General features: G+C 40.2%; 1 protein-coding gene across 2 annotated transcripts in view; it reads left to right on the top strand.

Annotated features, from left to right (window-relative positions):
- Nucleotides 1-19,727, top strand: part of MLLT3 (MLLT3 super elongation complex subunit) — a 229,978-nt gene extending 210,251 nt beyond the window's left edge. For both annotated transcript variants that reach the window (XM_073345488.1, XM_073345489.1), the window contains exons 10-12: nt 308-379; nt 1,802-1,873; nt 18,547-19,727. In XM_073345488.1, the coding sequence (XP_073201589.1) occupies nt 308-379; nt 1,802-1,873; nt 18,547-18,678 (276 nt within the window). In that variant the 3' untranslated portion in view covers nt 18,679-19,727. The remainder of the gene's footprint in view (nt 1-307; nt 380-1,801; nt 1,874-18,546) is intronic.
- The last annotated feature ends 6,775 nt before the right edge of the window (nt 19,728-26,502 follow it).

The following is a 26,502-nucleotide window of genomic DNA, read 5'->3' as shown; positions in this document are numbered from 1 at the left end:
CAGTGCAGGAAACTTTAAAATGATATAGAATCAATTTATTTAGTATCAGTATTACTCTTATAACCATCTCTTCATGATTCAGCATTTTGTGATGTAAGTTACTTCTAAAAAAAAGAAGATTGAGTAGCTTTGTTAGGTCAAAGATTCTGAAGGGTTATTTGCAAGGTTTGGTTGTGTTTTCCTGCAGATATTTTTATATTCTTTGTTTTTATGTAACAGCATTTTTTAAATGTTTTCTTAATTTTTTAAAATTCATACAGCCCAAAGATGCACTTAATACTTGCAGCATTTTCTGTTTCTTTTCCAGATTCTAGAAGTGAAAAGTCCAATAAAACAAAGTAAATCTGATAAACAAATAAAGAATGGTGATTGTGATAAGGTAAATATGAGTGTGATGGCAATAAAGTATTTAGAAAGCCACATTAAGTTATTATATTTTCTCTTCTACATCCCTTTTACAGTATTATTTTTGTTACAAAACAGAAAACTCACTGGTTAGTATATCTCTGCTCTGAGTGTTTCTTAAATACAGCAGTGTGCTTTTCTCTTTTTCTCTTTGTAAGCATTGTCCCCTCAAAGCTTTGGCAAATTTAGCTGGGTGGGGATCTACCACCTATTGTTTGTTTTATGTATACAGCACCACAAATATGCATAGCGCTTTATAGAACAAATAAAAGACAGTTCCCACGCTAAAGATCTTACAATATAAGTCTCAGGCAATCAATAGAAATATTTTACAGAATCCTTTCCAAGGGCTGGTGTTCACTGGAAAATGAGAGTGTGATATAACACATTAACTAGCATTACACTAAGCATACATTAGCATACAGAGGGATTATCGTGCTTAAATTTGTCAGCTGGCCATGGTTAAGTGCATTCTAACATGGGTTTTAATGTTGTGTTAGTTAACATAGCGTAATCTCCCAGTGTGTGCCCCAAAATGGTTTAGAATTTACGAGTAGTAACCTCGTTGTGCTACCACGAGTCTGAGACTCCTAATTTGGTTTCCCATTCCCAGATTGTCTCTGACCTAGAACGTAGCACTGCTTTGTTAGACCAGTAGTTCTCAGTCTTTTCCATCCCATGATCATGTGTTACAATGGGGAAAAAAAGTAACCATGAAAAAGAGGAAGGATGATTATGACCCTCTGCCCCCTCCCCCTCAGACCAGTTTTCAACTCCCTTGGAAGCTGTGACCTCCAGGTTTGGTACCCATGTGTTACTTCATAAATGCTAGTGGGCAGCCATAGATGAGATGAGATGTAAATGAGTTTTATTGTGGTAGGGAGTAGAAGGATTTGCCCCTAATGTGAATTAGTGTTTAAGTTCCAAGAGAGTTGGGGGGGAGTTTGATCCCCTCTGAATAACCAGCTCACTTTTTCTTACACGTGCCTTCATGCATCTTAAAACCTCCTGCCCATTATTCAACTTGCTCTTCAGGATTCAGTGGCTCATCAATTTCAAAAATGGCCCTTGGTGATAGAATGCAAACTTCTGTCATACTGGAGAACAAACAGGATTTTGTGAAATTCTTTTAAATATCTGATATAGTGAAATTACTTCAAAGGCCTGTTAAAGTTTTTCAGCATTATGAAGTAAAAAGGTTTAACTGGTGGTTGCTTGGATCACATACTGATTAGTTGGTTGGAGTTAAATGTTTAGTTCCCTTGCCAAACCAAAGAGAACAAGTCAAATGAGAATACAAATGCTGTTGTAAATACTCTGTACTAAATCTGGAGTTTGTGGAAATACACAACTATTCCTTAACAGGTTCTTTGTTGGGGGGGGGGATTGTTTTCAGGCATATCTCGATGAACTAGTAGAGCTCCACAGAAGATTAATGACATTGAGGGAAAGGCATGTACTGCAACAGGTGAGGAGAGCTCTTGTGCAGTATCAGAGTGCTCAGCAAAGTCAAGAAGCCAAATCTGTTCTTCCTCTTTTAACCTAAAGCTTTATAATCTGACTTCAGAGTTCTCAGGCCTGAGACTGCATAATATATTGCCTATTAAGAATGTTAATATGACCTAAAGAACTATATTACACACATTTTTTATTCCATTGCCACATACGAGCACACTTTTGAGTTGGAATCGATCCCCTTGAGTTTTCCAGATTTATTGAGAGAGATAAAAATGGTGCTTATTTGAGCTAAATGTTGTCACTAATTTACAATATTGATCAGTACATTTCTCAAGCCGCTGATTCATGAAAATTGGACACAGGCCAATAAAATATGATCTGTGGGAGGGCAAAATGAATAGAAATATTGTACAATTGGGCAAGAATCCTGTTTATTTTTTGGAAAACCATGATGAAATCCTTGGTGAAAAGCAAGTAAATACAGTTTCTAAGAGTAATCATGAAAACAAGTGTCACTTTATGGTAAAACACAGTATATTCATTACTTAATCTTCCTCAGTCATGGCAGATAATTGATTACTTTGGTGTAAACTAGTTGGTCAGAACTAAAAAAGCTTCAAATACTCTGATAGCATTATATAGTGGTAAGAAATGACTTACATTATATTCTCTCTGCATTCAGTGATCTCGGCATTGTCAGGTACTGTTGGATTACAAATGGATGAAACAAGAGATGAAACAATTCACATTATTAACAAAGCAGAAGTAATTGTAGTACAGATGGCTTTATTATGTTTACAGCAATTAGATACCACAGTGATAGGCACTTTATTGAGATTTTTACCACTTCCAATTGATTGCAATCACTCAGTAAATTTCTCAACACTTGCATAATAATAACAAAATACTTTACAGACCTTCAGCATTAATCCATGAGTGCATATTTGCTCACACATTCTTTTGTGACTGATCATCAGAAAGTAGTGCAAGTTCAGTATAACATAGAAGGTCTCAGATTTGAATATTTCTAGTTAAACAGGACCCCGGCTGACTGTGTCAAATTTAATTTCTAAGTTTATTCTTGTCCAAGGTTAGTATGTCTTTAACATATTGTTGTTTCCAATCACACTTTGCTGCTAGCGTTCATTGCTCTTCATTTGCCAATTGAAGGAGCTTCTCTCACCAAGAAAAATGGTGGGAAAGACCAACTCCAGAAGGGCTTGCATAACTCATCACAGCATAGGACCTAGGGGGCTGGAAGTGGCAAGTGAAAAATTTTTTAAACCACCTTTAAAACCGTCAACACAAATAGGAGACGGAGGTGAAAGTAAGCCAAAAAAATAAATAGGGAAATGGGTAGGATAGTCCAAGTTGTGTCAGTAATTTTACTGTTTCTCTTCTTGGCCTAATGGTGTTGAAGTTTCTTATGGAGGTGAGTTTTCTGTCATTGGTGGAAAGATGGTGGTTTAAGTCATGGAAGCACCTTTTGTGTCTGATATTGGAGCATCACTGGTGTTGGAGAGGTTACTTGCTTTGATTCCTCACTCCCTTGTTAGAAAACCAGGATGGGGACCCTCTGAAGAGTGACAGAATTTAAATGGGGATCCTCAACTTCCCATTCTGACTACGAAGAGTAAAGAAATGTAAAAACAAAACCCCATGAATTATGAACTGACTTCAAGATTCTCCAGGGCAAATGTTGTTTTATACTAATTGACAGGTTTCAGAGTAACAGCCGTGTTAGTCTGTCTTTGCAAAAAGAAAAGGAGTACTTGTGGCACCTAACCAATTTGGTTAGTCTGTAAGGTGCCACAAGTACTCCTTTTCTTTATACTAATTGAGTTTCTCAGAGGATTGAAAGCACTCATTCTTTGACCTTTGCTTCATAATGCATGTGAAGAGTGTGATTATGATACCATAATGCATGTCTCAACCTGGCTTAGTGCCTGATGAACTCCTGTTATAAAAGTTAGGTTTATTAAGTACCAATACTATCCTTGTGAGATCGTTGTTCTACAAATCCTGTCCCTGAGCTGTGAATGTGCCCCAGGCTGTTAGTACAGGTCCAATGAAAGTTGAATTTATGGAAGGGTTATTCAGGCCAAGACAGCGGTAAAATGTTATTTTGCTGATGTAGCTAGGAGTTGTAAAATATTGGCCACAAAAGGCTTCTGCCATCCAATTAAACTAGAAAAAAGAGCAAGAGTAGTTACGCATTTTCTATGTTAGCAAACCCTCTCTGACACCAGGACTTATTTATAGTAGTAACTTCATATAGAAAAATCTCTTAATGCCTTGATTGTTGGTAACAGGACTTTACCGTTAAAGAAGCCTTTGATCGGTCCATATTAGAGAGGAGCAGAGGAGGAAATATGGGAGAGAGAAACCGGAGTCTGTCTATGTAGGGTTTTAAAAATGAGGGCAGTTTTGAAGTGGAACCTAGGATGGAATTGAGGGACTATGGAGAGAGATTGGAGAAACACAAGGAAGAGGGTACAAGACGGGAAGCCTCCTGATTCATACTGAGAAAGTGGGGCAATCAGCTAGTTATCTTAGGTGCATGTACATGAACACAAGAAGCCTGGGAAACAAGCAGGAAGAATTGGAAGTCCCTGCACAATGAAGGAACTATGACATGACTGGAATAACAGAAACTTGATGCGGCAATTCACATGGCTGGAGCACTGCCATGGATGGGTATAAACTGTTCAGGAAGGAAAGGTACGGGGAGAAACGTGGAGGAGTTGCATTGTATGTAAGAGAGTGGTATGATTGCTCAGAGCTCCAGTTTGAAACTGGAGAAAAGCCTGTTGAGAGTCTTTGGGTTAAGTTTAGAGGCAAGAGCAACAAGGGTAATGTCACCTGCAGAAGTAAAGAAACAGATTGATAGAGCCAGAAGAGTTCCCAGAAGTTACCTACTACAGGACAGGCCTAACAAAGAAAATAACAGAACGCCACTAGCCGTCACCTTCAGCCCCCAACTAAAACACCTCAACGCATTATTAAGGATCTACAACCTATCCTAAAGGATGACCCAACACTCTCACAAATCTTGGGAGACAGGCCAGTCCTTGCCTACAGACAGCCCCGCAACCTGAAGCAAATACTCACCAACAACCACATACCACACAACAGAACCACTAACCCAGGAACTTATCCTTGCAACAAAGCCCGTTGCCAATTGTGCCCACATATCTATTCAGGGGACACCATCACAGGGCCTAATAACATCAGCCACACTATCAGAGGCTCGTATACCTGCACATCCACCAATGTGATATATGCCATCATGTGCCAGCAATGCCCCTCTGCCATGTACATTGGTCAAACTGGACAGTCTCTACGTAAAAGAATAAATGGACACAAATCAGATGTCAAGAATTATAACATTCATAAACCAGTCGGAGAACACTTCAATCTCTCTGGTCATGCAATCACAGACATGAAGGTCGCTATCTTAAAACAAAAAAACTTCAAATCCAGACTCCAGCGAGAAACTGCTGAATTGGAATTCATTTGCAAATTGGATACTATTAATTTAGGCTTAAATAGAGACTGGGAGTGGCTAAGTCATTATGCAAGGTAGCCTATTTCCTCTTGTTTTTTCCTACACCCCTCCCCCCCCAGATGTTCTGGTTTAACTTGGATTTAAACTTGGAGAGTGGTCAGTTTGGATGAGCTATTACCAGCAGGAGAGTGAGTTTGTGTGTGTATGGGGGTGGGGGGGATGTGAGAAAACCTGGATTTGTGCTGGAAATGGCCCACCTTAATTATGCACATTGTAGGGAGAATGGTCACTTTGGATGAGCTATTACCAGCAGGATAGTGAGTTTGTGTGTGTGGTTTTTGGGAGGGGGGTGAGGGGGTGAGAGAACCTGGATTTGTGCAGGAAATGGCCCAACTTTATTATCATGCACATTGTGTAAAGAGTTGTCACTTTGGATGGGCTATCACCAGCAGGAGAGTGAATTTGTGTGGGGGGGGTGGAGGGTGAGAAAACCTGGATTTGTGCTGGAAATGGCCCACCTGATGATCACTTTAGATAAGCTATTACCAGCTGGACAGTGGGCTGGGAGGAGGTATTTTTTCATATTCTCTGTGTATATATAAAGTCTGCTGCAGTTTCCACGGCATGCATCCGATGAAGTGAGCTGTAGCTCACGAAAGCTCATGCTCAAATAAATTGGTTAGTCTCTAAGGTGCCACAAGTACTCCTTTTCTTTTTGCGAATACAGACTAACACGGCTGTTACTCTGAAACCTGTCATTATGCAAGGCACTGCATTTAGCCGTATGGAGTGGAAATCTATCAACTGCATGAAAAAACTTGTACAGATACAGACAGACATCATCTTCCTTTCCAAATGCAAACAGATGGACATCGTACCAAAAGGACTGAAGGTAAAAAATCCATTACAATCTACATACCACACAGACTATGCTGACAGCTTGTGCCACACGCTCTCAAAGAAACTGCGGAATCACCTGATCAACATCCTCTACAGCAAACAGGGAAAGATTAAGAATGAGCTCTCAAAAATGGATACTCTCATAAAAAACCAACCTTCCACAAAAACTTCCTCGTGGCTGGACTTTACTAAAACTAGACAAGCCATTTACAATGCACACTTTGCTTCTCTACAAAAGAAAAAGGACACTAAACTTTCTAAACTACTACATGCTACAAGGGGCCACAGCAATGGTTCCCTCAACCCACCTAGCAATATTGTTAACCTATCCAACTATACTCTCAGCCCAGCAGAAGCAGCTGTTCTATCTCGGGGCCTTTCCTTCTGCCCCTCCACCCCCACGAACATGATACAGTTCTGTGGTGACCTAGAATCCTATTTTCGACTTCTCCGACTCAAGGAATATTTCCAAAATACCTCTGAACAACATACTAATCCACAGAGACCTTCCTACCAACACTACAGAAAGAGGGATTCTAGGTGGACTCCTCCTGAAGGTCGAAACAGCAGACTGGACTTCTACATAGAGTGCTTCCGCCGACGTGCACGGGCTGAAATTGTGGAAAAGCAGCATCACTTGCCCCATAACCTCAGCCGTGCAGAACACAATGCCATCCACAGCCTCAGAAACAACTCTAACATCATAATCAAAAAGGCTGACAAAGGAGGTGCTGTTGTCATCATGAATAGGTCGGAATATGAACAAGAGGCTGCTCGGCAGCTCTCCAACACGAGTTTCTACAAGCCATTACCCTATGATCCCACTGAGAGTTACCAAAAGCAACTACAGCATTTGCTCAAGAAACTTCCTGAAAAAGCACAAGATCAAATCCACACAGACACACCCCTGGAACCCCGACCTGGGATATTCTATCTACTACCCAAGATCCATAAACCTGGAAATCCTGGGCGCCCCATCATCTCAGGCATTGGCACCCTGACAGCAGGATTGTCTGGCTATGTAGACTCCCTCCTCAGGCCCTACGCTACCAGCACTCCCAGCTACCTTCGAGACACCACTGACTTCCTAAGGAAACTACAATCCATCGGTGATCTTCCTGATAACACCATCATGGCCACTATGGATGTAGAAGCCCTCTACACCAACATTCCACACAAAGATGGACTACAAACCGTCAGGAACACTATCCCCGATAATGTCACGGCTAACCTGGTGGCTGAACTTTGTGACTTTGTCCTTACCCATAACTATTTCACATTTGGGGACAATGTATACCTTCAGATCAGCGGCACTGCTATGGGTACCCGCATGGCCCCACAGTATGCCAACATTTTTATGGCTGATTTAGAACAACGCTTCCTCAGCTCTCGTCCCCTAAAGCCCCTACTCTACTTGCGCTATATTGATGACATCTTCATCATCTGGACCCCTGGAAAAGAAGCCCTTGAGGAATTCCACCATGATTTCAACAATTTCCATCCCACCACCAACCTCAGCCTGGTCCAGTCCACACAAGAGATCCACTTCCTGGACACTACAGTGCTAATAAACAATGGTCACATAAACACCACCCTATACCGGAAACCTACTGACCGCTATTCCTACCTGCATGCCTCCAGCTTTCACCCTGACCACACCACACGATCCATCGTCTACAGCCAAGCTCTGCGATACAACCGCATTTGCTCCAACCCCCCAGACAGAGACAAACACCTACAAGATCTCTATCAAGCTTTCTTACAACTACAATACCCACCTGCAGAAGAAAAGAAACAGATTGATAGAGCCAGAAGAGTTCCCAGAAGTTACCTACTACAGGACAGGCCTAACAAAGAAAATAACAGAACGCCACTAGCCGTCACCTTCAGCCCCCAACTAAAACCCCTGCAACGCATTATTAAGGATCTACAACCTATCCTAAAGGATGACCCAACACTCTCACAAATCTTGGGAGACAGGCCAGTCCTTGCCTACAGACAGCCCCGCAACCTGAAGCAAATACTCACCAACAACCACATACCACACAACAGAACCACTAACCCAGGAACTTATCCTTGCAACAAAGCCCGTTGCCAATTGTGCCCACATATCTATTCAGGGGACACCATCACAGGGCCTAATAACATCAGCCACACTATCAGAGGCTCGTATACCTGCACATCCACCAATGTGATATATGCCATCATGTGCCAGCAATGCCCCTCTGCCATGTACATTGGTCAAACTGGACAGTCTCTACGTAAAAGAATAAATGGACACAAATCAGATGTCAAGAATTATAACATTCATAAACCAGTCGGAGAACACTTCAATCTCTCTGGTCACGCAATCACAGACATGAAGGTCACTATCTTAAAACAAAAAAACTTCAAATCCAGACTCCAGCGAGAAACTGCTGAATTGGAATTCATTTGCAAATTGGATACTATTTATTTAGGCTTAAATAGAGACTGGGAGTGGCTAAGTCATTATGCAAGGTAGCCTATTTCCTCTTGTTTTTTCCTACCCCCCCCCAGATGTTCTGGTTTAACTTGGATTTAAACTTGGAGAGTGGTCAGTTTGGATGAGCTATTACCAGCAGGAGAGTGAGTTTGTGTGTGTATGGGGGGGGGGTGAGAAAATCTGGATTTGTGCTGGAAATGGCCCACCTTAATTATGCACATTGTAGGGAGAATGGTCACTTTGGATGAGCTATTACCAGCAGGATAGTGAGTTTGTGTGTGTGGTTTTTGGGAGGGGGGTGAGAGGGTGAGAGAACCTGGATTTGTGCAGGAAATGGCCCAACTTTATTATCATGCACATTGTGTAAAGAGTTGTCACTTTGGATGGGCTATCACCAGCAGGAGAGTGAATTTGTGTGTGGGGAGTGGAGGGTGAGAAAACCTGGATTTGTGCTGGAAATGGCCCACCTGATGATCACTTTAGATAAGCTATTACCAGCTGGACAGTGGGGTGGGAGGAGGTATTTTTTCATATTCTCTGTGTATATATAAAGTCTGCTGCAGTTTCCACGGCATGCATCTGATGAAGAGAGCTGTAGCTCACGAAAGCTCATGCTCAAATAAATTGGTTAGTCTCTAAGGTGCCACAAGTACTCCTTTTCTGTTTGCGAATACAGACTAACACGGCTGTTACTCTGAAACCTGTCATGGTTTGTGTGTGCTATAGACCACCGGATCAGAAGGATGAGGTAGATGAGGCTGTCTTCAGACAACTAACTGAAGTTTCCAGATCACAGGCCGTGGTACTAATGGGGGGTTTCAATCACTCTGACATGTGCTGGGAGAACAATATAGCAATGCACAGACAATCCAGGAAGTGTTTGGAGTGTGTTGGGGACAACTTCCTGGTACAAGTGCTGGAACAACTGACTAGGGGCCGTGCTCCTCTTGACCTGCTGCTTACAAACGGGGAAGAATTGGTAGGGGAAGTAGAAGTGGGTGGCAATCTAGGCAGCAGTGACTATGAGATGGTTGAGATCAGGATCCTCACAAAAGGAAGAAAGGAGAGTAGCAAAATACGCACCTTGGACTTCAGAAAAGCAGACTTTGACTCCCTTAGGGAACTGATGGATCCCCTGGGAAGTTAATATGAGGGGGCAAGGAGTCCAGAAGAGCTGTCTGTATTTTAAAGAAGCCTTATGGAGGGCGCAGGAACAAACCATCCCAAAGTGCAGAAAGAATAGCAAATATGGCAGGCAACCAGCTTGACTTAACAGTGAAATCTTCGGTGAGCTTAAACTCAAAAAGGAAGCTTACAAGAAGTGGAAATTTGGACAGATGACTAGGGAGGAGTATAAAAGTATTACTCGAGCATGCAGGGGGTGTAATCAGGAAGGCCAAGGCACAATTGGAGTTGCAGCTAGCAAGGGATGTGAAGGGTAACAAGAAGGGTTTCTACATATATGTTAGCAACAAGAAGAAGGTCAGGGAAAGTGTGGGACCTTTACTGAATGGGGGAGGCAACATAGTGACAGATGATGTGGAAAAAGCTACAGAACTCAATGCTTTTTTTTGCCTCAGTCTTCACAGACAAGGTCAGCTCCCAGGCTGCTGCACTGGGCAACACAGTATGGGGAGGAGGTGAGCAGCCCTCAGTGGTGAAAGAACAGGTTAAGGACTATTTAGAAAAGCTGGATGTGCACAAGTCCATGGGTCCAGATCTAATGCATCCAAGGATGCTGAGGGAGTTGGCTGATGTGAATGCAGAGCCATTGGCCATTATGTTTGAAAATTCATGGTGATTGGGGGAGGTCCCAGACATTGGAAAAAGACAAATATAGTGCCCATATTTAAAAAAGGGAAGAAAGAGAACCTGGGGAACTACAGACTGGTCAGCCTCACTTCAGTCCCTGGCAAAATCATGGAGCAGGTCCTCAAGGAATCCATTTTGAAGCACTTGGAGAAGAGGAAGGTGATCAGGAACAGTCAACATGGATTCACCAAGGGCAAGTCATGCCCAACCAACCTGATTGCCTTCTATGATGAGATAACTGGATCTGTGGATATGGGGAAAGCGGTGAATGTGATATATCTTGACTTTAGCAAAGCTTTTGATACGTTCTCCCACAGTATTGTTGCCAGCAAGTTAAAAAAGTATGGTTTGGATGAATGGACTCTAAGGTGGATAGAAAGCTGTCTAGATTGTCGGGCTCAATGGGTAGTGATCAATAGCTCAAGGTCCAGTTGGCAGCTGGTATCAAGCGAAGTGCTCCAGGAGTCAGTCCTGGGGCTTGTTTTGTTCAACATCTTCATCAAGGATCTGTATGATGGGATGGATTGCACTGTCAGCAAGTTTGTGGATGACACTAAGCTGGGGGGAGAGGTAGATATGCTGGAGGGTAGGGATAGAGTCCAGAGTGACCTAGACAAATTGGAGGATTGGGCCAAAAGAAATCTGATGAGGTTCAACAAGGACAAGTGCAGAGTCCTGCACTTAGGAAGGAAGAATCCCATGCACTGCTGCAGGCTGGGGACCGACAGGCTGAGCAGCAGTTCTGCAGAAAAGGACCTGGGGATTACAGTGGATGAGAAGCTGGATATGAGTCAGCAGTGTGCCCTCATTGCCAAGAAGGCCAACGGCATATTGGACTGTATTAGTACGAGCATTGCCAGCAGATCGAGGGAAGTGATTATTCCCGTGTATTCAGCACGGGTGAGGCCACACCTGGAGTATTGCGTCCAGTTTTGGTTCCAACACTACAGAAGGGATGTGGACAAATTGGAGAGAGTCCAGCAGAGGGCAATGAAAATGATTAGGGAGCTGGGGCGTATGACTTATGAGGAGAGGCAGAGGGAACTGGGCTTATTTAGTCTGCAGAAGAGAAAAGTGAGGGGGGATTTGATAGCGGCCTTCAACTACCTGAAGGGGGGTTCCAAAGAGGATGGAGCTCAGCTGTTCTCAGTGGTGGCAGATGACAGAACAAGAAGCAATGGTCTCAAGTTGCAGTGGGGGAGGTCTAGGTTGGATATTAGGAAACACTGTTTCACTAGGAGGGTGGTGAAGCACTGTAATGGATTATCTAGTGAGATGGTGGAATCTCGATCCTTAGAGGTTTTTAAGGCCCAGCTTGACAAAGCCCTGTCTGGGATGATTTAGTTGGTGTTTGCCCTGCTTTGAGCAGGGAATTAGACTAGATGACCTCCTGAGGTCTCTTCCAACCCTAATCTTCTGTGATTCTTTGGGAGGAGGTTATGGTCTCTTTTGGTATACAGGAGAGCAAGCAGCAGTATTCTGCATGTGATAGTCTGAAGAGCAGGGACATAAATGGGTTGCAAGTCAGAGGAAGAAGAAATGAAAGCATAGATCAGGACTTTAGCGGGGTTAAAGTTGAAGCAGATGTACTTGTAGGCCATGCTGAATATCTGATGAGAGATGTAGCCTTGCAGAATTGAGGACTATGGAAGGAGGAGGAAAGTTTTGCAGTCTTACTTGTTACCAAGTCGATGCATGATGATAGCAAACAGGAGTTCTCAGCTGAAGAACAAAGGAAGAAAGATGTAGCTGGTCGAGGATGCTGCTCTTGCCAAGAGAAGCAATTCTCTGAGAGACAATTAGTTGAAGGAAGCTGAGTTGAGTCCACAAGTTTGGGGGAGGGAGAGCAGACAAGAGTATTATTATATGACATTATAGATGTCAAATTATACATATTTGAGTAATATCAATGTAAAGGTGGTAGTTAAGGCTAAAGGTACCTATGAAGTGGCCAAGAGGTAGACTGTAGATGCAAAAGATTAGATGACCAAGAACTGGGACACATGGGAAATCTATTTACTAGTATTTGTGTATGGGGGTGGGGGAAGGTGGGAGGGTGTGCTACCAGATAGAAATTACAACAAAAATCACATTTAAAAAAAAATCTTCCCCATTTTCTCTTCTAGGGAATATGTATGATAAATGGAAGGGATTGAGATTTCTTCTAATAATGCAACAGCTTTTATGCAATTAGAAGTAAAACAGCAGCAGATTAAGTTAGCCATTTACCAGTACTCAAGCTTACATCTCAACCAATGGATTCATACTTAGTCACCATGGGTGAAATCCTGACCCCATTGAAGTCACTGGGAATTTTGCCATCAAATTCAATGGGCCAGGATTTCACCGCATGCGTTTAGGCGCAAGGGGGCACATCCTCCACTCATGTAAGCTGTCATAGTTCTGTCAAAGTCAAGGGCTTTTCCAAAACACTGAGCACCATTTGGTATGTCTACACAGTCCATGGGAGCGAGCCTTCCAGCGTGGGTTAACAGACTCAGGCTAGTGGGCCTTGAGATCTAGAAATAGCTGTTTAGACAGCGCTTTCAAGCTCTGGCTCGGGCTGGAGCTTGGGCTCTGAAGCCTAGGGATGGGGAGTGATCAATGGAAATCACACGTGCTCAGCACCACTGAAAAACAAGCCATTCATTTAGGTATCTAAATACAGATTTAGGTGCTTAATTTCAGGAAGCACCCAAGTTTTGAAAATGTGGGCATCTGAGGGAAGCTTGCAAATCTGGGAACTATCATATGGTTTAAAACCCTCCATACATCGAAAATGGGTTTGTCATTTGCACTCTAGTCCCCTCATGCAGACATGCTCATTTTCTTGTTTAAGACAGATAAATTGTTGTGGCATGATGGATGGTGATAAAACTGAGCTGGAGCAACATTGTGTAAACAAAATTGTACATTAAGGCAGAAAAGCAAAGCTCACAAATGGGATATTTTTGGACTTTGCTGCCTGGATACTTGGAATAAAACGTTTTAATGTTGTGTTTCTAACATTATAACTGTCAGGCTTCCTGGCAACTAATCTAAACCTTTATTCTTTTTCTAGTATTTTTGAATAGTATAAGGATGTGTGTGCTAATATTATAAGTCATGAACACTACTCTCGTTGGCAGGCACTCAAGAACTCCAAAATTTTAGAAGCTTTTCATAGAACTGTCGGGGTCTATCCTGATGTATTTTTGTACATCCCTTAAAACTTTTGGGGTTCATTTCACTCTGATTTATCAGGTGTCCTTGACACAGTGGATATATTTCTTGAGACCAGGATGAGGGATAGGGTTAAAATGTTTATATGACTTAGTCTGGGGCTTAAAAAGCCTGGAGTAGATACTACTCAATAAAAGAGGTTTTTAATCTCATTTTTAAAGTGTATTGTGTTTCTTAAAAATGCATCTGTTAACACTCCTAAGTGTTTTTATATTTCAAAATCAAGTATATTGTTATGGAAGTTAGCGAAGGGTACTGTTCTGACACAGTATCACAGGGAAACATATTAAACAGAATTCTTCTAAGGAGGGTTACCTCTCACCTTCCCCAATGTACATAAACTTGATTACCAGCTAGTTGTTGTATTTGGAGACGATGCATTAGTGATGTGGATTACATTCCTAACTTTACAAAAGGAGGCTGGATTTCTTCCCATGTTCCTGTCACAAGAGAGGACTGAGGACTCTCTAAAAGAGAGAAGTTTCCACATATCACAGTTTTTTGCTGTCTGGTATCTAGTATTTTGCTTCATCATTTAAAATTTTGCTCTGAATTTCAGTGTAGGACCTGAGGAGATGGGAAAGGTTGTGGGTGGGTGGGTTGTTAATGATAAAATGGATAGATGAAGTAGAAAGTATTAGATTAAAAGTCCCAAAAAACTGAAAAAACTGAAGCTGAGAGGCACAGCTTTAAATGAAGTGCTGATAAACCAGAATCAATTCCAGGGGCAGTATCTGAACTTGGATTTTCGGTGTTCAGAGTTCTGGTCTAATTTAAATCCAAACTGAACCTTTTTCCCCACGTGGGGAAAAAGAATTTGTGTAGTTAGAAAGAGCAGTTTTAATTCTGAGAGGCATTCTTCTCTCTCACTTTTACCTTGTTTCCAAATGGTGCAGTTCAATCCTCCAATTCACAACCCCACTCCACATTATTTCATTTAGCATTAGTGTTGTAAGCCTCTTCCTCTCTGGTACAGGGAGAAAGAACCATTTGTTGAAAGAATAAAAATGGGAGGAGAAATTAAACAAATGTTGTCTTTGGACTAGTCACTGCTTTATTTTTTAAAATAAGTTATTTACATTGCACTACAACTATTGTATTTTTTACCAGGTTTGTCATTCTAATCTATATTCTGTCCATCATTTGTAATCGGAGTGTTTTCCTTCTACTGTTGGAAAAGGAACAACAATTTAGATAGTGTGCTCAAAAACAAAATAAGGCACCTATAACAGCAGATTGTTTCATGTAGGGATGGGTCAGAATCCATTATCTAACCTCACGAAAGCTTGCAGGTTTTAAATAAAAGAGCTCTCCTACACTGCAATGAAACACCCGCAGCTGGCCCATATCAGCTGACTCAGGCTCAAGGGGCTTGGGCTGCAGGGCTTTACAATTGCAGTGTAGCTGTTTAGGCCATATGCCCATCGTAATTGTGTGGAAACGTATTTTAATACAGCATAGCGTAATGTGGACAGTATGATGCAAAGTTTTAGTGAAACTGATAGATGTTTGTCTGAATAAAATTTAAACGGGCTGTAATCTAAAATTCAGAAAGAGTAACTTACCTAAGTCTCATACTAAATTGGTAAAATTCAACATCAAATCAAAAGTAGAACTGCATGTGCAGAAAATGTTTGTTACAGCAGTACCCAGAGCTTCTAATCAGGATCATGGCCCCATTGTTCTACATGGTTTACAAATGCATACAAAAGCAGAGTCCCTTGCCCATAAGAGCTTACAGGCTAAGAAACAATTTACATAAATATCTCCAGTCTTGATCTATCCAGCATTTAAAGAAATCTCCTTAACAGTTGCCCATATAAAAAAAATTCTACACAAATATCCACATTTTCAAGATAAGCAACGTCTTGAATATTTTTATAGTGTCAAATGTACCAACATTTTTTTTTTCAAAATAGTTTAAGTTCATTAGTCTTGTAAAGCGGGGAGCTAAATTCACCTATATACTCTTTGCTCATGCTGTAGGTTCCAAAATCCCCTCACATCTGTAATATTTGACAGTTGCATTTGCAGAGTGGTTAAATGATATTGTGCCAAGAAGTTTCAAGTGCATTTGAAACTCTTGGGGAAATAGACATTTGAACTGAACCTTTTTCTTTCAATATACTAAACAAAGGGGTTATTTTTCCTCTTCCTCAGAAAATGAAATATATGTTTCTGTTTGCTCCTTTTCTGCTTCCTCTCATCCTAAAACTGAGTGTGAAGGCTTTTTCTCTATAAAATCCATAAACCACTATTTATTACACTATTGGGTTGCCAAGCACAATCCAGTTGGCCAAGACAGAGTTGTAAGACCTCAGTAATGCTGCTGTAGAAATTCATTCTGTAAGCGTGACAATTGTGTGTGTTCTTTTCAAGGAAAGCCATAACCACAGTTTAATTACCAGTCATCTCACTGTTTAGGAAATGAGTCGTGAGAATTAACTCTAAAGCGGAAGATGAAGTTTCTTTAGACAAATCAGAAGTTTCTTATACTTAGTGGCATTGACTTTTAAAAAGATCCAACTCAGAAAAGCTAGGGTTGTAATGCTTGAAGTCAGGGAATGAAAAACAATCTAGTTGAAAAAGGGCTAACTCCTAAACAATGGAACAAATCCTGTGCAACAAGGATTTGCTCCATATAACTTGATTCTTGGGCTGGGATAAGGAATTCTCTACCCCAACTAAATGAGCTGTGTATAGCTTGGGTGTGGCTAAACATGTGGAATGGACATGACAAATGAGCATTTCTAAATTCCCAGACAGATAGAAATGGAAAGAATGTGGAGAGAAGTAGCGGTCCTCTCTGCTCCCTCTGTGACTTTATTCCAGATAATCCATGTGATTGTAGATTCACTGGCATTGCAGCTGCCATGGTACCACATCTCCCTCAGTGTGCCAGCTGAAAGAGGTGCCTTGGGGTTCTGCCTAATGGAAAGCAGGTGCATGTGGAGTCTGATTCCATGAGCTATCACTTGCCCCTTCCTCACTGTCAACATTTAACAAATAATGGTATTGCTCTCCTAAGTGTGACTAGTTTGTCTAGATACATGCCATAAAGCATACATTTATTCAGAGTTAAATTTTATAGAAAATCAGCTTTCAGCATAACTGCTCCTTCCAGATATAAATGATCTTTTATGCAGGCTATATCTATGTTGGCAATTGAATGACAAAACCTTTGTTTTTTAGAGGTGTTAAACCCCCGCCCGCCCCCCCCATACCCGAAAGACAAAAGTTTTGTTGCGACAAGTGCCGCTATGAACAGTGCATTGTCAGCAGGAGCGCTCTCCTGCCGACAACGCAAACGCCGCTCGTTGGGGGTAGAAGTTTTTTTTTGCTAGGAGAGCCGACAAACAGTGGCTACACTGCATGACTTTTAGCAGCACAGCTGTGACGACACAGCCATGTCGCTAAAAGCTGTGTAGTGTAGACGTAGCCTTAGTGTGAAATGAACTAGCTCACGTATGTCCTTCACCATTCCTGGCGGGGCCCACCGCCCCTTTTCTGGCTGGACATGTTTGAACACTAGGTAATCTGACCAATATGTTGCATCACCAGCTAAAGGAGTTTCCCCTTTTCTTCTTGAGTCAATTAGATTAGTTTGTGGTTTAACTTTAAACACCTGTTTTGCTTTAAAATATATCATACTTGATGTAGAGTTGTTAATCCAAAAGATGTAGTGGATATTCCTGGAATTAACAATTGATGCAAGATCTGTTGAGATTTCCACTGTAACTGAATTTGTGTTTTTGTGAAGTTTTGTTTTAAACTGTGGTAACTATTTTGTAAGGATTGTTCCCCTCCTCCAAGAGTTTACGGGATCCCAACAGTCATCAAAGGCCAAATATTACATAACAAGCTTGATAACATTATCAAAGTGTCCGGTAAACCAGACCACGGGTGGGAAAACAGACACCAAACATACATAAGACATTTTATAAACAGATCTGTTATTATTTTTTATTAGGTGCCCCTAGGTGGACATGGGCTCCATTATGCTAGGTGCTGTTCAAACACACAAAAAGACTGTCTCTGTCCCAAACAGTTTACAATCTACTACTAGTCGATTTAAATATACACAGATATATAATTAGCTTTAATGAAAGTATATTTATTGCAGTAGCTTACGACAGTGCCTCTTTCCTTCTCTTTTACCATTTTGTCTTAGCCTGTGGTACTCAATTTCTGTCTTGTAAAATCCTTTGACCTTGTTTTCCTCTTTAAAGGTAAACATATTACAAATATTTGTACTTGCAAAAGGTTTAATACCAATCATGTCCTGTAATAACAGAATTCCTAGCTATGAGCCAGATAAATGAACTGGGCAAAAATTTTAGCTCCATGCCTCCCAAAGACTTTTAAAAATAATTAGTTAGCAATTTGTGAAAGGCTTTTAAGATTTAAAAAAAAAACCTCTTTGCAGTGCTAATAATTATTGTTAAGTGTTAATTCCAGCTGGAAGTTAGCTGGCGTTTGGCCTTAGTTTTGGATACCCTTATTTGTTATGTTCTGGGGGAACAAACAGGTGTAGTTTGAATTAAGATTCTGTTTTGTCAAAACTACTAGAACTTCACGGGAGGGATGGAAGGGGAATTTAACATAAAAGGTTCTGATTTTGTTCCATTTGTTATTTTGGAATTGTGGTCTTGTGGACTTGTTCATATTCATTACACAGTAATACTTTAGTAGGAGCATTCAATTGTGCAGTACATCCTAAAAATATGAAAAGGATGGGATTTTCACCTAAATATTCTTTTTCTCTTTCTCCTCCCAGATCGTAAACCTTATAGAAGAAACTGGACACTTTCATATCACAAACACAACCTTTGACTTTGACCTTTGCTCACTGGACAAAACCACAGTCCGTAAACTACAGAGTTACCTGGAAACATCTGGAACATCCTGAGGATACAGCATCTGGCTGCATCAAAAACTGTTTTTTAAATAAAACATTCAAAGTGATGCAACCAAAATGGAAAAAAATAAACCAACCCTCTTCAGCTTTATTTTTCTTTAAAGCCAGTCATCATCTCTTGATAAAGGAGAGGAAAAGTGACAAGACTCAGAGGATCGCTCTTCTCACCAAGGAAATGTTCTGGAAGAGTTAGCCTGGATAGCCTTGAAAAAAAACCACACAAAAAAACACAAAAAAAACTTGTTCTTAATGAATGTGTATGGTATCATGTATCTCTCTGTGGTGTTCCAGTCCACAAGACGAATGCATGTTCAACACACTGCCTTATTACATAACTGATCTATTTATTATTGCATACATATATTCTAAAGTCATTGAGGGAATGACACTACCAGATGTTACAAGTACTCGGTTTCCCTGTATGCTCCTTTGATGCAGCACCATCACAAGCCTAGTAACCTTACTCATGTTAAAATGCCACTTATTGCTGACTTTCTCTAGTCACTTAAAACACTATAGTCTTGTTTCCACTTCTGCAGTTCCAGGAAACAAGGTACGAAGTGGGGGACCAAAAAGTGGCCCTAATATTTGTCTCCAGTCTGCCACAGTGGGTTGGACCACAGGTCCTTGGTTCTATCCATTTATTGATCTTAGACCATGGTAAAAAATGCACCAAATAGGATCCTGTGACTTGCTGTCTAGCCTTAGTCAATAAACCAGTAGGACTTGTAACAAAAAAGTGTTACTGTGTACTGTTCTGAATCCAGCATTGTTTGTCATCAACATTCTTGTGTCTGTTTTAATGTTATAATATTAGATATATATAAAAGTGAAGGTGTTCTACAGGATCACCATAAAAGGAAGAATACTGGTCCTGTTTTCTAAGGAAATGTTGTAGAAAATTCTTAATTTGGAGCTATTTATTACTGCGAGTTTCAATACTCTTCTGCTGCCAGTATGTGACATACCTTTACCATAAAAACTGTTGGCATAGTATTTTTGTTTGTTCATATAGTACATGGTCTGCTTACACTTTTTTTTTACATCTGATAAATTAAAATCCTTTCTTTGAAAAAATATCTTCGTCGTTATACAGTGACATGTTGGAAAATATATATATATATATATATATATATATATATATATATATATATATATAAATAAAATGTGTGGTTATAGGTTCCAAATTTCAGTACCTGTTGAATAATCTGCTTGCGTTTCCAGAAGGATTTCTTGTCTGTGAAAACAAATGTTCTTCCATGTACACTTCCTTAAAATGAGGACTATTTCACATACCTGTGCGATCCAGAGAATTTACAAATGGTTTAAAATCAATGATCTGTGATCTCATTATGGTGATTTAATTATGAAACAGTCACCTCTTTATGGGAAATTAAACTCTTGACCCTGATGAAAAGAGAATGCAATTAAGAAATACTTCTGGATCCGAAGGTTTGTTCAGCCTTAAGAAAACGTGTTTGCAGAGAGGCCAGTATATTTCCCATGTATGCTTATATGCCAGATGTAGTATATTCATACACAGTTGAACAACGGTAGTATCTGTATGTTTTATTGTTTCATGTACATGGTTTTGTGCAGTACAGTGAAACTAGATTCCTGCTGGGGTTATTTCTTCATATTCAAATGGGAATTATCAACACTGTTTCTTTAAGTCCAAAGAAAGTCGTATATTTTATTTTGGGGTTTTTTCAGTTTTTTAAATTTAAAATGTTGTTTAACCATACTCCCATGGAAGGTCTCTTTCAGGCTTCCAAAAGAACAAGTGTACTTTTTTCAGTAATGTTATGACTCTTATTGACGATTGGCATGAAACATACTTGAAGCATTATGTTGTTAAGTCCACGTCTCAATGTGCAATTGTTGGGGAAAACGTCTTTAAAAATCATTTTGACATTGGGAGGATGATGATGGGAGGGTGGGGGAGGCATGTTGGGGGGGGGTTAATTTTTGTCAACATTTTATATGAAAATGTTTTGAACTCTAAAAGCAATCTCTAAAAAAGTCTTTGAACTAATAGTGCACATTCAACTTACTACCTTTTAGTTAAATCCGATACATGTGGAGTCTGGTCCATTTTGACTTTTCTAACTAAATTTTGTGGTAAAAACTCTTGAGCTTCAGGAGGGGAAGGGAACCCAAGATTTCTTCTAGCGTGAATTGAATATCCTGCTGTTTTAAATAACTGGTGAAATAAGTCATGTTACCCATAAAAATACTAGCCAACTTCTATTGTACATATGAATGGATGAGGAAGGGTAGGGAAGCCCATATAAAAGGGAGACTATTGCAATAACAATATAACTTTACCTCTGAATTTCATATAAATCCTTGATCATCCTTAAATAAAATATTAGTGCTCTACTTGGATAAGATTGGGAAATAAACAGATTGCAGCTGCATTTTGTGTGTGTTAACTGTAAAGTGAGTTTTCCACAAAATTCTGATAGAATAAGAGTCACTAAGCATTGATCTCTTTAAAAAAAAACAAAGTTTTACATTAGCTATTTTCATCCAATCTTGTATGCAGAAACAAAATAAATCCTTTTTCAATTAATTTCAAATAGTCATATTTCTCTTAAAAGAAAAATCATAATAACCCTACCTAAATCGACCACGTTTATGAGCATTGATCTTTGGGACCAGTTTTCACATACACTCTACCTTACAACCGCTACATTAGCTTTTAAGTGCAAGAGAATAAAAGGTTTGGGATTTCATTTAGTGCCGACCTATTAAAAAAAAATTTAACTGAATGAATTTGAATAATGGATTAAGTTGACTAGATAGAGGTCAGCAGTAAGCAATATTTTAAAACCCTCTTTTGCAGCACTAGTTGAACACTTGTTATTAGAGAGAAACCATTGTATATCATGGAAAGCACAACTTTATTCTTAAAGATTTATTTGGGCATAAGCTTTCATGGGTAAAAAACCCACTTCTTCAGATGCAGGGAAGCATGGCAAATGCCCAAATAAATGTTTGTCTATAAGGTGCCACCAAACTCCTCGTTGTTTTGGGGGATACAGACTAACACATCTACCCCTCTGAAACTTTATTCTTGAAACTAACTAAACGTTCACCTCAGCAGTTGGATATCCAAGTGGGATAAAATTTTAACATTTTAATAGAAGTTTGGGTCCCTTGAAAACTTCAACTTCCCCTAAATTATAAAGGTGTCTTAATCCACCTTAACACAAGAGGAAACTTCTTAAAAAATAGACCTGTATTTGGTGCCACAAGTCGTGGTAAAAAATAAGTAAAATTAATTGAGAATTTGAGAATCAAAGGTAAAGCATGAAATAACTAAATTTGTGCTGTATCGGTAACAGTCTTTGAAGTGTAAGAGGTGGTTTAGTTATTTCCATCTGTGGTTATTAATTTAGGTAAAATCTATCTTTATAAATTCAAAAGTAAGGCAAACGTAGTACTTGTGGTTGGAGAGATCCAACATAATATTTTATTAAGACTTCATAAGAGAAAAGATACTTAGGACAGATTTTAGTTTTCATAATGAAATTAAGTATGTGACAGGCTGTTTCAGGTCAGTGAAAAGTGTAATTATTATCTGGATTTCTTAGAAGCTACATTAGTTTTCAGACCTCTTGAAATACCTCATAAATTTCAAACCCTGTTACTTGGAGCTTGCAGAGCTGATGGGAAAGTAGTTAGAGGTCTATAGAGAAACTTGTCGTTTTTTGTTGTCATGTGCATTATCTCATCCAAGCAGTGTCTGGAGTAGAATGTTTGATTTGCTTTCATGTTATATTGCTTTGTTCCATCTGGATTACTTTTCTATCTTCCCTCACTTGCTTGCATTTTAATTGTGTGTACCGTATCTTTCAGCAGGCTCGTATTTCAATCTGTATTTTTGTGTGTGCGTATTGGTCCATTGACTTCCACAGCTTGATGCTAAACTGGAGTCGACTTAGACTCCACTTAAAATCATGGTATTTACTCAGTCACTTGTGACTGCTCCATCCAGTCTGTAGTTAGGGGACACTGAGAGAGTGGATTTTAAATCAGAAAGACAAAGGTGCTGCTGTCTAAAGTGTAAATATGTATTTTGGCACTCCTACTACAATAAACTGAAATAGAGGCTTATGATGGAAATGCTGACAGGCCCTTAACCATGGCAGGAGCTACCAGGCACTATAAAAATAAATAATGTAAAACTTATCCTAAAGATTCACAAGTACAAGACAGATGTTTTTCTGAACCTCAACAGTTTCCCTAATTGTTAAACAGTATATATTGTATTTCATGAAGGTTCTTACTCTGTTTTAACAATAATTCCTTAGCACAGACTGTTCATGGGTGCCCATTTCCCAGTGCTGGATAGTGTACCTGGAAAATTTACTCTTGGGCATGAAAGGATTAAGAAATTCTAGTGGATGATGGGACTACAACTCCTATTTCTGAAGCGTTTTTGTGTGTGCATGTGACTTAACCAGTGCATTAGTGCAGTTAGAACAAGTAAGTTTACAAGGCTGGCCCTGTGAGTGAGAGAGCAGACAAATTTACATCAAAGCACAATTATGCAAGGGCCCTGCATTTACTTGAGCAGCAAGAAGTGCCAGAGTGACTAGACAGGAAGGAGAAATATTACCACAATGAGAACAATACCCTTTCAGTTTTGATTAAAAAAAAAACATTAGATGGCTGAATATAATTCCTTGCATTAATGGAGAGAATACTGTTTGCTGATCAGCATTTAGATCTTGTTTAAGATAGCAGGACACAATATTCAGGGTGGAGGCTCTTCAGTGTAGTATTCGCATAACTGGGTTGTTGTTGACCCCAAGGATCTGAGGGTTAAGTGGATTGTAGTAGGGTACAAACATCTGAGTTATCGTGAAATGGATTTGAGACACTGATATCTGATTAATATTCATGGTGAGTATTATATCTAATCTATTTGCTCTTTCTACATCAGGCTGATTCGTTCTGCCATAAAGCAATACCTTGGATTTTTTTTTTCAGCATGAAGACTGAGCAAAGCGAAATGTTCATCTGTGAATGCAACAGGAGATGCATTTTCATCATGATGGGGATAGTTCTAGCTGGAAATCTCCCACTCTTTGATGTCACTTCAAATGGGTCATGCATTTTCCTATGGTCCATCACCCAACCTGTGCTGTAAAGCTGGTCCTTCCATTAATATACTTTGCCCTCATCTCTTATAAGAATATGGCATAAATGATTATCTTTCATCATTACTGCTGGATGCAAACAGAATTCAAGGTCTGTGTCCAGTTCAGGAAATTGTAGGCTTGTTAAATTGTCAGTTACATGTTTCTATTAAGACCTAGAAGTAAAGCTAATCTCCACCAAAGGGGAAAGAAAGGTGTACTAAAAACATATTTTCCCCACAATTTCTCCCCTTAAACAATTTCCAAAAGTTTCTAAAGATTAGCAAAGGGAATACACACAAATAAGACAAGAAATGAAAGGTATTGAAAAGATAAAACAAATGTGTTGTACTAAAAGTCTGGCTGTGCAAGTAATAAGGTCGTAATGGTGATATTGATTTCAGAGCAAGGCAGACATTCCTGGCACATGTGGTTTGTGTATCTGAGTCTGAGTGGGTGGTCTAGAAAAAAGTGCTAAATACAGCAAGATGGCTTAGTTTTTGAGCAGTGGAGGGAGACCTTTATGGCAGGCTCAGCTAGTGTCATCCAAGGCTCTCCAGGACAAAGCAGCTTTCCGTTGGCTTTGTTTTCAGAGGATAAGCCGTAACTTTCCTTATTCATTTAAATATTTGAGTCTCTATTCTGCACAGTATCAATGACATGGCAGGAGTTTTAGTGTTGGTTGGTTTTTTGGGTGGGTAGTTTAGGGGGGGGAACTAATAACATGGAATGTAGTAATTTTTTCTATTTATTCTGTCTGATTCATTTTCTCAGTATTTTGAGTCTGTAGTGGCTCCTGTTAAAGTTGTGTTACTTTAAGTGCAGCATGGGGAAAAAAAACTATTTTTGTTACAGGATCACACTTTATTAGCACAATCCATTAACAAAAGCTGAATTACAATTAAACTACTTTGTAAGTATATATGATACCAGTGTGAATACCACACCAAATGCCAGTCTGCAGTGACAAGCCCAGCCTGATGATTTGTAGAGCCCTCTGCAGAATATCAGAAGTGAGGACTCCTGGATACTTTTACATATTATCTAGATGTTCTTTTTATTAGGATATGTCATTAAAATGTGTCTTTGGTGCACAGGTTGAACTCTTTTGTAAAGCAGAAGGTTGGTCTTGTGCTTGAGGCACTGGATTGCTACTCATGAGATCTAGATCAGTGGTTCTCAAACTTTTGTATTGGTGATCCCTTTCAAACAGCAAGCCTATGAGTGTGACCTCCCCTTATAAATTAAAACCCTTTTTTATATATATTTCACACTATAAATGATGGATGTGAAACGGGGTTTGGGGTGGAGGCTGACAACTCGTGACCCCACCCCGCAAGTAATAACTTTGCAACCCCTTGAGGGGTCATGACCCCCAGTTTGAAAACCCCTGATCTAGATTCAAGTAATTCTCTGCACGGATTCCACTCTTGGTACCAATGTGCATGACATTGGAGTCTTTTGAATAACATGTCTGCAGGGGGCTAGATCTGCCCCTGACCACCTTCTTGGTGTCAAGGATATAAGGGTCACAACCCACACTTAGTTCCCTTTTGCCACGCATTGTTGCAGGACTGAACCTGGTGTTGTTCTTTCTCCCAGCAAGTTCGCTGATACGCTTCTATAGTTAGGATTCGTTATTGTTAATAGTTAATGTCTTCGTTAGATGCATTTTCTTTGCCCATTACCACATGGAAAATAATTGTCTGAACTTACTCAGAATAGTGATACGTTTTTGCTTCCCCACGTACAAACCTCATCACCCCCTCCTATCATACAAGAACTTTCAATGGCAAACCCTAAATTGCTAGGGTTCAAGATCTGCCCCTCTTGGAATGCCGTAGATGGTAAACAATAGCCTCACTTGATGCCTGCTGTGCTTGGGGAGGAGCAGCATTCAATTTGCAATTCTTTCTCCAAAAGGAGTCAAAAAACAAGGGAGGCAGAATTTAAGCTGTTTCTCCTGGAGATGGCCATGCAACCCTTATCGGCCCTTGCCAAGCCCTCCAAGATGCTCCAGGTATCAGGCCCATTCCACGTATCAAGTGCTCCGGTGATCTAAGACACCACACTGAGCTCCCAGGTGACATCTCAGAAGCCTCACTCATCACCCATCTCAGTGATGCCCTCAGAAGGGGGCCACAAAAGGAACACTGCTGTACTCCAAGGACCCAGGGATGGAAAGGCTCTCCTAAACTTCACTCTTCTAAAAGCCTGAAGATGGAGTTTCACCATAGTGTCCTGCACCAAAACCCAAACCAGCACTAACAGTCTCTCTCACACCAAGGACCATGTGGTCTTTGGGATCGACAGTAAGACACCAAAGCCATTGGCACAGAGTTTCTTGGCACCCTCCACCTCTGCATTAGGAGTTTTGATACCAACTACCTCAGCAGCAAGAACCAGCACTTTGGTACTCAATCGCCTCTTTGGTACTGAACAAGACTGCACTCCAAGGTAGTTTGAAGGCTCGTAAGATTGGCCACTCATGCATTACATGGTGTCCAGAGACCTTTCACTGGGGCCAATACTGTCCTCAACTCTCACTGAGGCGCTATGGAAGGTCATTATCAAACCACCTGCAGCACTGATGCCACAGCAACACAGGCCTGACAGAACTGTCCCTGTGCTGGAAGAAATGTATTCATTTTCCTCCTCAGAAGGA

The sequence above is a fragment of the Lepidochelys kempii genome, chromosome 5 (genome assembly GCF_965140265.1).
Source record: "Lepidochelys kempii isolate rLepKem1 chromosome 5, rLepKem1.hap2, whole genome shotgun sequence".
In the NCBI taxonomy this organism is placed as follows: Eukaryota; Metazoa; Chordata; order Testudines; family Cheloniidae; genus Lepidochelys; species Lepidochelys kempii.
Note: the sequence above shows the minus strand (reverse complement) of the source record. Positions and strands in the feature narration are given on the sequence as shown.